The following is a 12,828-nucleotide window of genomic DNA, read 5'->3' on the forward strand; positions in this document are numbered from 1 at the left end:
TTTGTTAACATATAGTTTTTTATAGTAGCCTCTTTTGATTCTTTGTATTTCTGTGGTATCCATGGTAATGTCTTTTTTTTTTTAATTTACAATTTTGTTGATTTGAGACCTCTCTCTTTTTTCCTAGGTTAATCTAGCTAAAGGTTTATCAATTTTGTTTATCTTTTCAAAGATCCAACTTTTAGTTTGATTAATTTTTCTATTGTTTTTTTGTTCTCTATTTCATTTACTTCTGTTCTAATAGTTACATTTTCCTTCCTTATGTTCTAACTTTGGGCTCAGTTTGTTTTTCTTTTTCCAGTTTCTTAAAGCATAGAGGTAGGTATTTTGTTTTGGATCTTTCTTGCTTCTTAATGTAGGCATTTATTGCTATAAAGTTGCCTCTTAGAACTACTGTTGCTGCATTTCATACATTTTGGTGTATTGTGTTTCCATTTTCATTTCTTTCAAGATACTTTTTATTTCCCCTTTAATTTCTTCTTTGATCCATTGGTTATTCAGGAGACTATTGTTTAATTTCCACGTATTTGTGAATTTTCCAGTTTTCTTTTCCTTATTGATTTCTAGTTTCATACCATTTTTGTCAGAGAAGATACTGGGATGAGTTCAAACTTCTTGAATTTGCTAAGACTTGTTTTGTGGCCTAACATATGATCTATCCTAGAAAATGTTCCATGTGTACTTGAGAAAAATGTATATTCTGCTGTTGTCAGATAGAACATTCTATATGTGTTTGTTAGGTCCATTTAGTTTAGAATGTTGTTCAGCTCCACTGTTTCTTTATTGATTCACTGTCTGGATGATCTAAACATTGTTGGCTGTGGGACATTAAGGTCCCTAACTATTACTGTATTGCTCTTTATTTCTCCTCTTAGTATAGTTAGTTTTTGTTTTATGTACTTAGGTGCTCTGATGTTGGGCACATACATATTTACAATTGCTATATCTTCTTGATGTATTGACCCCTTTATCATTAGATAAAGACCTTCTTTGTCCCTTTTTTACCACTTTTAATTTAAAGTCTATTTTTAATGTAAGTTTTTTGGTTACCATTTGCTTGAAATAACTTTCTCCATCCCTTCACTCTCAGTCTATGTGTGTTTTTAACTTAATATCTCACAAGCAGTGTATCCTTGAATCTTTTTTTTAAAATCCTTTCAGTCATTCTGTGTCTTTTATTTGGATAATTTAATCAACTTACATTTAAAGTAATTATTGATAACCAAGGACTTACTATTTCCATTTTGTTAACTGTTTACTGGTTGTTTTGTAGATCCATTGTTCCCTGTTACTTATCCTGCTGTCTTTTCTTGTGCTTTGATGTCTGGTGATATCAGTATGCTTTGACTTTGTTCTTTTGTGTAATTACTACCAGTCTTACACTTTTGGTTACCATGAAGCTTACATAAAATATCTTAAAATTCTAAAATCCTATTTTAAACCAATAACAACTTAACTTCAATAGAATCCCTAAGCTTTATACTTTTATTTCCCCTTCCCTTCACATTTTAGGTTATTAACATTTCAGTGTGCATATTCTTCTATATTATGTAACTAATAACAAATTATTTTAGTTATGGTTATGTCTATTAAATTTTTAAAATTTTGTACTACTGTTGTATGTGAATTATGCACTACCATTACCCTGTTACAATTTTGACTATTTTTACCATTACCAGTAAGTTTTACACTCCTTATGTTTTTATAATGTTAATTTGTGTCCTTTTATTTGCACTCAAAGAACTCCTTTTAGCATTGCTTGTAAGGCAGGTCTCATGTAATGAATTCACTCAGGTTTTTTTTGCTCAGGGAAGTCTTTGTCCTTCCCTCATTTCTGAAGGACAACTTTGTTAGGTATAGTATTCTTTATTAGACAGTTTTCTTTCAATATTTTGAATATGCCATTTTATTTTCTTCTGGTGTGTAAAGTTTCTGTTGAGAAATGCACAGATAGTCTTATGGGGATTCACTTGTATATAACTCCTGTCTTTGCTCTTGCTGCTTTTAAAATCTTTTCTATGTTTTGACATTTGACAATTTAATTAAAATCTGTCTCAGTATTGCCCTGTTCATGTTAAATCTATCTGGGGTCCTTTGGGTTCCTTGGACCTCAATGTCTATTTCTCATTCCAGGTGGGAAGATTTCAACAGTTATTGCAGTAATAACCTTCCTGTCCTTTTCTCTTTCTCTTCTTCTGAAATTCCCATAATGCAAATATTATTCCTTTTAATTATGCCCCATATTTCCTGTAAGCTTTCTTCTTCTTTTTTTTTTCACTCTTCTCTTTTGCTCCTCAGACTGTATAAAATTTCAATTTTCATATTGTCCAGGTTGCTGATTCTTTTTTCTGCATGGTCGAGTCTGCCTTTGGAGCTCTCCGTTGAGCTTGTCAGTTAAGTCATTGTATTTTCCAGCTATAGAATTTCTGTTTGTATTTTTTCAAGGTTTCTGTTTCTTTTTTGAGCTTCTCATTTTGTTTATGTATTATTTTCCTACATCGCTGTCTGTCCTTGTAGTTCACTAAATTACTTTAAGAGGATTATCATGAATTCTTTTTAAAAAATTCTTTGTATTGAATAAATATGACCGGTAACATTGTGTAAGTTTAAAGTGTACAGCATGTTTCCTTGATATATATTTTGATATGATTGCCCTTGTAGTAATATTTATCATATTATATAATAATAGTACAATATTATTTTCTATATTTATTATACTGTGCAATAGAGCTCTAAGGCTTAAAAACTACTAATTACAAGCCTGTACCCTTAACCACAAGTTAATCTTACCACTTTCCCCATCCCTGCTAACCACCATTTTACTCAGTTTTTTACAGGTTAGGTTTTCTTAGATTCCACATGTAAGTGATATCATACAGTACTTGTCTTTCTCTTTCTGGCTTATCTTGCTTAGCATAATGTACTTAAGTTCCATTAATGTTATTGAAAATGGAAGAATATCCTCCTTTCTCTAGGCTGACTAATTTATTATGTGTAAATACTACATCTTTTTATTCCATTCATTTATTGGTGGGCATTTGTGTTATAGGGATTCAATATTTTCTTATAGATTATACTCCATTTAAAGTTATTATAAAATATTGGCTATATATCCTATACTGTATAATATATTCTTGCAGCTTATTTATTTTATACATAATAGTTTGTACCACTTAAACTCCTACCCCTGTCTTGCCCCTCCCATTTCCCTCTCCCCACTGATAATCACTAGTTTGTTTTCTTTTTTTTTCTTTAAAAGTATCATTTTATTGAAGTATAGTTGGTATACAATGTTGTGTTAATTTCTGCTGTACAGCAAAGTGACTCAGTTATACATATATATATCCTTTTTCCATTCTTTCCATTATGGTTTGTTACAGGATATTGAATATAGTTCCCTGTGCTATACAGTAGGACCTTGTTGTTTATCCATTCTGTGTATCATAATTTGCACCTGCTAATCACAGACTCCCAATTCATCCATCTCCCACCCCCTTCCCCCTTGGCAACACAAGTCTTTTCTCTATGTCTGTGAGTCTGTTTCTGTTTTGTAGATAACTTCATTTGTGTCATATTTTAGATTCCGTATTTGTGATATCATATGGCATGTGTCTGTCTCTGACTTACTTCACTTAGTATGATGATCTCTAGGTCCATCCATGTTGCTGCAAATGGCATAATTTCACTCTTTTTAATGGCTGAGTAATATTCCATTGTATATATGTACCACATCTTCTCTGCCCATCCACCTGTCGATGGACATTTAAGATGCTTCCATGTCTTGGCTGTTGTGAATAGTGCTGCTATGAACATAGGGATGCATGTATCTTTTTTTTTTACTTTTTTCAAATTTTGGCTGCATTCAGTCTTCATTGGTGTGAGTAGGCTTTCTCTAGTTGCAGTGAGTGGGGGCTACTCTTCTTTGTGGTGTGTGGGCTTCTCATTGTGGTGGTTTCTCTTGTTGTGGAGCACAGGCTCTAGGTGCAGGGGCTACTAGTTTGTTTTCTGTATCTGTCAATCTGCTTCAGTTTTGTGATACTTGTTTTATTTTTTAGATTCCACATATAAATTATAACATACAATATTTGCCTTTGTCTGACATTTTTCCTAAGCATAATACTCCCAATTTCCATTCATATAGCTGTAAATGACAAGATTTCATTCATTCTTTGGCTAAGTAATATTCCATTTTATATATACATCATTTTTTCTTTATTCTTTCATCTGTTGATGGACACTTACGTTATTCCATATCCTGGCTGTTGTAAATAATGCTGCTATGGTCTCACTACTTCTCCCCCGGACTCCTTGGTAGTCTGTCAGTGGGAGAGCTTCGTGGACATTCCCTCGCCTCCTCCAGCCCCGCAGAACCCTACAAGTCTCAGTCATGCGTGAGTGCATCTCCATCCACGTTGGCCAGGCTGGTGTCCAGATCGGCAATGCCTGCTGGGAGCTCTACTGCCTGGAACACGGCATCCAGCCTAATGGCCAGATGCCAAGTGACAAGACTATTGGGGGAGGAGATGACTCCTTCAACACCTTCTTCAGTGAGACAGGCGCTGGCAAACATGTGCCCAGGGCAGTGTTTGTAGACCTGGAACCCACGGTCATTGATGAAGTTCGCACTGGCACCTACCGCCAGCTCTTCCACCCCGAGCAGCTCATCACAGGCAAGGAAGATGCTGCCAATAACTATGCCCGAGGTCACTACACCATTGGCAAGGAGGTCATTGACCTCGTCTTGGACCGAGTTCGGAAACTGGCTGACCAGTGCACAGGCCTTCAGGGCTTCTTGGTTTTCCGCAGCTTTGGTGGGGGAACTGGTTCTGGGTTCACCTCCCTGCTGATGGAACGTCTCTCTGTCGATTATGGCAAGAAGTCCAAGCTGGAGTTCTCCGTTTACCCAGCCCCTTAGATTTCCACAGCTGTAGTTGAGCCCTACAACTCCATCCTCACCACCCACACCACCCTGGAGCACTCTGATTGTGCTTTCATGGTAGACAACGAGGCCATCTATGACATCTGTCGTAGAAACCTCGACATTGAGCGCCCATCATACACGAATCTTAACCGCCTTATGAGCCAGATTGTGTCCTCCATCACCGCTTCCCTGCGATTTGATGGAGCTCTGAATGTTGATCTGACAGAATTCCAGACCAACCTGGTGCCCTATCCCCGCATCCACTTCCCTCTGACCACATATGCCCCTGTCATGTCTGCTGAGAAAGCCTACCATGAACAGCTTTCCGTAGCAGAGATCACCAATGCTTGCTTTGAGCCAGCCAACCAGATGGTGAAATGCGACCCTCGCCATGGTAAATACATGGCTTGCTGCCTGTTGTACCGTGGCGATGTGGTTCCCAAAGATGTCAATGCTGCCATTGCCACCATCAAGACCAAGCGTACCATCCAGTTTGTGGACTGGTGCCCCACTGGCTTCAAGGTTGGCATTAATTACCAGCCTCCCACTGTGGTACCTGGTGGAGACCTGGCCAAAGTACAGCGAGCTGTGTGCATGCTGAGCAACACCACAGCCATCGCTGAGGCCTGGGCTCGCCTCGACCACAAGTTTGACCTGATGTATGCCAAGCGTGCCTTTGTTCACTGGTACGTGGGTGAGGGCATGGAGGAAGGAGAGTTTTCTGAGGCCCGTGAGGACATGGCTGCCCTTGAGAAGGATTATGAGGAGGTTGGAGCTGATAGTGTTGAGGGAGAAGAGGAGGATGAAGAATATTAACCTGTCTGCTGTAATTTTACACTCTTGTCTTGGGACTGTCTTATTTGTGTTCTGTGGAGCTGCCCATTATGGCCCTATCTTGTCAATAAAAGTGATATTTCTGTTTTCAGTGTCAAGCTGAAAAAAAAAAAAAAATAATGCTGCTATGGACATTGGAGTGCATATATCTTTTCAAAGTAGTGTTTTTAATTTTTCCAGTTATATACCCAGGAGTTGAATTGCTGAACCATATGGTAGTTTTATTTTTAGTTCTTGAGGAAATTTCGTACTGTTTTTGATAGTGGCTGCACCAACTTACTTTCCCACCAACAGTGTACTAGATTTCCCTTTTCTCCTGATCCTCGCCAACATTTGTTATTTGTAGACTTTTTGAACATAGCCATCTAACAGGTGTGAGGTGATACCTCCTGTGGTTTTGATTTTCATTTCTCTAATAATTAGCAGTATTGAGCATCTTCTCCTATGTTTGTTGGTCATCTGTATGTTTTCTTTGGAATAATTTCTGCTCGCGTCTTCTGTCCATTTTTTGATTAGGTTGTTTGTGTTTTGATATTGTGTTGTATCAGCTCTTTATATTGGTCATATTATTTGCAAATTCTTTCTCCAATTCTGTAGGTTGTGTTTTTGTTTTGTCAAATGTTTCCTTTGCTGTGCAAAAGCTTTTAAGTTCATTTAGGTCCTATTTGTTTATTTTTACTTTTATTTCTTTTGTCTTAGGAGATAGAACCAAAACATATTGCTATAATTTGTGTCAAGGACTATTTCGTTTAAATTATCTTCTAGGAGTTTTACGGTTTCAGGTCTTACATTTATGTCTTAATTCATCTTGAGTTTATTTTCATATATGGTGTGAGGTAATGTTCTAATCTCATTGTTTTACATGTAGCCATCCAGTTTTCCAAGCATCCTTTGTTGAAGAGACTGTCTTTTTTCATTGTATATTCTTCCTTTGTTGTACATTAATTGACCATAAGTGTGTGGGTTTATTTTCAGGCTCTCTATTCTCTTCCATTGACCTATGTGTCCGAATTTGTGTCAGTATCATGTTGTTTTGATTACTGTAGATATGTAATACAGTCTGAAGTCTGAGAAGGTGATAGCTCCAGCTTTGTTCTTTTTTCTCAAGATTGCTTTGGCAACTCAGGCACTTTTGTGATTATATATGAATTTTAGTATTATTTGCTCTAGTTCTGTGAAAAAACGTCTTGGGTATTTTGAAATGGATTGCATTAAATCTGTAGATTTCTTTGGGTAGTGTGGACATTTTATTAACTCTTCTCATCCAAGGGCATAGGATATATTTCCATTCATTTCTATCATCTTCACTTTCCTTCATTGCTATTTTATAGTTTTCAGTGTATAGATCCTTCACCTCCTTTGTTAAGTTTATCCTAGGTGTTTTATTCTTTTTGATGTGATTTTAAATGGGATTATTTTTACTTTCTCTTTCTGATAGTTCATTATTAGTGTATAGAAATGCAAGTTTTCTGTATATTAATCTTGTATCCTGTAACCTTGCTAAATTCATTTATTAGTTCTAACAGTCTTGAGGTAGAGACTTGAGAGTTTTCTATATTAAATATCATGTCATCTACAAATAGTGACAGTTTTACCTCTTCCCTTCTTATTTTCATGTCTTTTGTTTCTTTTTCCTGTATAATTTCTGTGGCTCTACCATCCAATACTGTGTTAAGTAGAAGTAGTGAGAGTGAGCATCTTTGTCTTGTTCCTGAATTTAGAGGAAAGGCTTTCAGGCTTTCAGCATTGAGTATGATGTTGGCTGTGGGTTTGTCATAATGGTCTTTATTATGGTGAGCTATGTTTCCTCTATACTTTTCCTCCAACTTTGATGGGAATTCTTCTCATGAATGAATGTTGAATTTTGTCAGATGCTATTTCTGTGTCTATTGAGATGATCATGTGATTTTTATCCTTTCCTTTGTTAATGTAGTGTATCACATTGATTGGTTTGTTAATGTTGAACCATCCTTGTGACCATGGAATAAATCCAACTTAAATCCAATAAATCTGGGTAATGGTGGCCTCATGGAATGAAATTGGGCTTGTTCCATCCCCTTCGATTTTTTGGACTAGTTTGAGAAGGATAGGTGTAAGTTCTTCATATGTTTAGTAGAATTCCCCTGTGAAGCCATCCAGTCCTGAAATTTCATATGCTGAGAGCTGTTTTTAAATTACAAATTCAATTTTACTACTAATGGTCATTTTGTTCAAATTGTCTGTTTCTTCTTAATTCAGCCTTGGAAAGTTTTATGTTTTTAGAAATTTGTTAATTTCTTCTAGATTTTTTAATTTGTAGGCATATAACTGCAGTATTCTCTTATGATTTTTTTGTATCCTTGTAATACTAGTTGTTATTTTTCCTCTTTCATTTCTGATATTGTTTACTTGGGTCCTCTCTTTTTCTTAATCAGTCTGGCTAATGGTTTATCAACTTTGTTTACCTTTTCAAAAAAAACAGCACTTGGTTTCACTGATCTTTTCTATTATTTTTTTAATCTCTATTTATTTCCTCTCTGATTGTTATTATTTACTTCCATCTGCTGACTTTGAGCTTTGTTCTTCTTTTTCCAGTTCTTATAAGTGGTAGGTTAGGTTGTTTATTTGAGATTTTTCTTATTTCTTAAAGAAAGCCTGATTGCTGTAAACGTCCCTCTTAGAACTGTGTTTGTAGCATCTCATAGGTTGTGGAGTGTTGTGTTTCCATTTTCATTTGTCTTGAGGTACTTTCTGATTTCCTCTTTGATTTCTTCATTGACCCTTTTTTTCAGTAGGTATTGTTTATTCTCCATATGTTTTTTTTCCCATTTTCTCCTGAAGTTGATTTCTACTTTCGTATCACTGTGATCCAAAAAAAAAAGTCTTGATATAATTTTTATCCTCTTAAATTTGTTGAGATTTGTTTTGTAGCCTAGCATGTGATCTATCCTGGAAAATGTTCCATGTACACATGAAAAAGATTAGTATTCTACTGGTTTTGGATGTAATGACCTGTAGATATCTATTAAGTTCAACTGGTCTATTGTGTCTTTTAAAACCACTGTTTTCTTACTGATTTTCTGTTTGAATGCTCTGTCCACTGATGTCAGTGGTGTGTTAAAGTCTCCTACTATTATTATACTGTCAATTTCTCCCTCTATGTATTTTCTTTATGTATTTATGTGCTCTTGTATTGGGTGCATATATGTTTATGAGTGTAATATCATCTTCTTGTATTGATTCCTTTATCACTGTATAATGTCCTTCTTTGTCTTTGTTATAGACTTTGTTTTAAAGTCTATTTTGTCTTATATGAGTATTGCTACCCCTGCTTTCTTGTCATTTCCACCTGCATGAAATATCTTTTTCCATTCCCTTACTTTCAGTCTGTGTGTGTCTTTAGTCCTGAAATGAATCTCCTATAGGAAGCATATTGAAGGGTCTGGTTTTTTCAATCCAATCAGTCACCCTGTGTCTTATCATTGGAGCATTAGTCCTTTGACATTGAAAATGGTTATTGATAGTTGTGTCCTTACTACCATTTTGTTTCTTGTTTACTTGGTTGTTTTTATATTTCTTCTCTGTTCTTTTTTCTTTTTTTATTACTTCTTTTGTGGTTTATGTTTCCTTTAATGGTGTGCTTGTGTTTCTTTATCTCTAGTTTTGTATATCTATTGTAGGTTTTTTTTTTTTTTGGGAGCATAATTGCTTTACAATGTTGTGTTATTTTCTGCCGCACAGCAAAATGAATCAGCCATATGCATACACACATCCCCTCCCTCTTGGACCTCCCTCTCCCTGCATCCCACCCAACTAGGCCATCACAGAGCACTGAGCTGAGCTTCCTCTGCTATACAGCAGGTTCCCAGTAGCTATCTGTTTTACACATGGTAGTGTATTTATGTCAAACCTAATCTCCCAATTCATCCCACCCTCCTCTTCCCGCCTGTGTCCACACATCCATTATCTACGTAGGCCTTTCTATTCCTGCCCTGCAAGTAGGTTCATCTGTACCATTTTTCTAGATTCCACATATATGTGTTAATATATGATATATGTGGATGGATCTATTGTAGGTTTTTAATTTGTGGTTACATGATGTTCATATATGTTGACTTATAACTATATATACACTTGTTTTAAATTGATGGTCATTTAAGTTCAAACACATACCAAAAGATCTACATTTTTTATGTAGATCTCCCTTCCCCCACATTTTGTATATTTGACAAATACACGTTTTACATCTTCATTTTATCCCTCAACTGTTTATCCATTTTGCAATATTTTTTTCTCTTAATATTTTTACTAAGTTATTTAATGGTTGATACACAACCTTTACTATATATTTACCTTCACTAATTGGATTTTTTCCTTTCCTATAAATTCTTGTTGTAACCTTTTCTTTTCCACTTAGAGAATAAACTTTAACACTCCTTATAGTGTCACTTAGTATGGTTGATCTCTTCTAGTTTTTGTTTGTCTAAGTTCTTTATCTCTCCTTCAAGTCTGAATGATAATCTTGCTGTGTAGAATATCCTAGGCTGTAGGTTTTTCCTTTTCATCACTTTAAATATATCATGCCTCTCCCTTCTGGCCTGCAAAGTTTCTGCAGAAAAATAAGCTGATCACCTTATGGGGGTTCCCTTGTATATGACCCTCTGTTTTTGTATTGCTTATTTTATAATTCTGTCTTTATCTTTAATTTTTGCCATTTTAATTATGTCTTGATGTGGGTCTCTTCAGTTCATCTCATTTGGGACTCTGTGCTTCCTGTACCTGGATATCTGTTTCCTTCTTCAGACTCAGGAAGTTTTCACCTGTAATTTCATCAAATACATTTTCTCCCCCTTTCTCTCTCTCTTCTCCTTCTGAGACCCCTATAATGTGAATGTTTGTATGCTTCATGTTGTCTTAAAGATCCCTTAAAGTGTTTTAATTTTTTAATTTGTTTTAATTGTTGCTGTTCTAATTGGGTGATTTCCAATTCTATCTTCCAGATCACTTACACTGTCTTCGGTATCACCTAGTCTGCTGTTAATTCCTTCTAGTGTGTTTTTCATTTTAGTTATTGTATTCCTTGGGTGTGACTGGTTCAGTGATTTCCATTATTCTATCTTCCAGATCACATACACTGTCTTCAGTATCACCTAGTCTGCTGTTAATTCCTTCTAGTGTGTTTTTCATTTTAGTTATTGTATTCCTCAGGTCTGACTGGTTCTTTTTTATGTCTTCTAGTTTCTTGTTAAAATCCTGTCTGTGTTAATCTTTTCTTTTTCCTAGTTCATTTATCATTCTTATTACTAATGCTTTGAACTCTTTATCTGGTAAAGTATTCATCTCTGATTAGTTTTTTTCAGGAGTTTTACTTGTTCTTTCATTTGAAACAAATCCCTTTATCTTCTTATTTTGTTTAATTTCTCTGTCTCTATAAATTTAGGTGAAACAGTAACCTGGTCCCCTGTCATGAAGGTGTATCTCTGTATGGGTGCTTTCCTATGCAGTATACCTTTGCCCAGTGGCTTTGATTGGAGAATTGGATCTGAAGTGAGCATGGGTCACATCTTCCCCCTGGGTGTGCTGGCACCTATCACCTTAGTGGGAGATGCGGATGGAGATGAGGGTCTAAAGTCAGAGCCAGAAGTGAACCTGGGCTTCTCTTATGCTCAGTGGCTGATACCATCCTATCATGGGCAGGGGCAGGTCCGAAGGTGATGGAAAAAGAAACACTGAGGGTCAGATTCAAGCTGGTTCCATTCCCTCTAAGTGTGCACTCTTCCCCTCCCATCATTAGCATCTTACCCTAGTGGGGAGCTGTGCTTGAACAAGAGGGGCTGGAGCATGCCCTTGATTTGGGCCATGGTGCACACTTGGGGAGTCCTGGCACAATCAGCCCCATTTCACACCCAATCTGCCATCTCCATGAATGCCAGTAATGGAAGTCCTCACCCCATTTGGATGCTGTGCTGTGTCTAAGCTGACGCTGTCCCCTACAACTGTACACTCTCCTCAGCAATGGCACCCCTCACCATAATGTAGGGCTGAGCCATGGAGCCAGATAGGCTGGATCAGTCACTCAGTTCAGTTTGGGGAGTATGCTAGGGCATTGTGGGAAACCGGCAAGAATCCCCTGCAGTTTCAATTGGCTTCCTCTGCCTTGTTTCAGGAGTAAGCAAGTGCGAGTATGCTCTTTATGGTCAGAATTTATGTTTCTTGAAGCCCTACTGTCAGTCCCACCAGTTTTCAAACCAGCTAAGGGGACTGGGATGTCTGTCCATAGTTTGTATCTTCTTTGGTTTCTTTCAGGAGTGTCTTACAATTTTCACTGTACTAATCTTAAAACTTCTTTGGTTAAATCTATTCAGAAGTAGTTTACTTTTTTCATACTATTGTGAACAGTATAGTGTTCTTTATTTCTTTTTCAGATGCTTCATCATTAACATAAGGAAATGCATCTGATTTTTGTATGTTGATTTTGTGTCCTGTACTTTACTGAAATTGTTGATTAATTCCAACAGTTTTTTGTCTGGCTCTTTGGTATTTTTGACGTATAAGATCATCTCATCAGCAAATTGCAACAATGGTACTTAGTCTTGCTTTAATTGCTCTACCTAAGACTTCCAGTAATATCTTGATTAGGTGAGGTGATAGTGGGCATCCTGGCCTTGTTCCTGACCTTTCAAAAAGCACTTTCAATTTTCCTACATTGAATATACTGTTAGCTATGTGTTTACTGTGGCCTTTATTATGTTGAAATATGTTTCTTTTATACCCAAACTGTTAAGGGTGTTTTATCATAAAAGGATATTGTATTTTGTCAAATGTTTTTCTGTGTCTATTGAGATCATCATGTGATTTTTATCTTTCATTTTATTGATGTGATGTATAACATTTATTGATTTGCATGTGTTGAACCACTTTTGCATTGTATGGATAAATCCCACTTGGTCAGGGTGTATACTTCTTTTGATGTGTTCTTGAATCCAGTTTGCTAACATTTTGTTGAGAATTGTTGCATCTATATTCCTCAGGAATATTGGTCTATAGTTTTCTTTTTTGTGGTATCCTTATCTGGTTTTGGTGTCAAGGCAATG

General features: G+C 36.3%; 1 protein-coding gene across 1 annotated transcript; it reads left to right on the top strand.

The window, feature by feature from the left end:
* Positions 1-4,288: 4,288 nt before the first annotated feature.
* Positions 4,289-5,853, top strand: LOC137224035 (tubulin alpha-1C chain-like). The gene is given in 1 exon segment (XM_067736953.1): positions 4,289-5,853. A coding segment is annotated over 1 exon segment (1,350 nt). The 5' UTR covers positions 4,289-4,387; the 3' UTR covers positions 5,738-5,853.
* The last annotated feature ends 6,975 nt before the right edge of the window (positions 5,854-12,828 follow it).

The sequence above is a fragment of the Pseudorca crassidens genome, chromosome 4 (genome assembly GCF_039906515.1).
Source record: "Pseudorca crassidens isolate mPseCra1 chromosome 4, mPseCra1.hap1, whole genome shotgun sequence".
Taxonomy (NCBI): Eukaryota; Metazoa; Chordata; class Mammalia; order Artiodactyla; family Delphinidae; genus Pseudorca; species Pseudorca crassidens.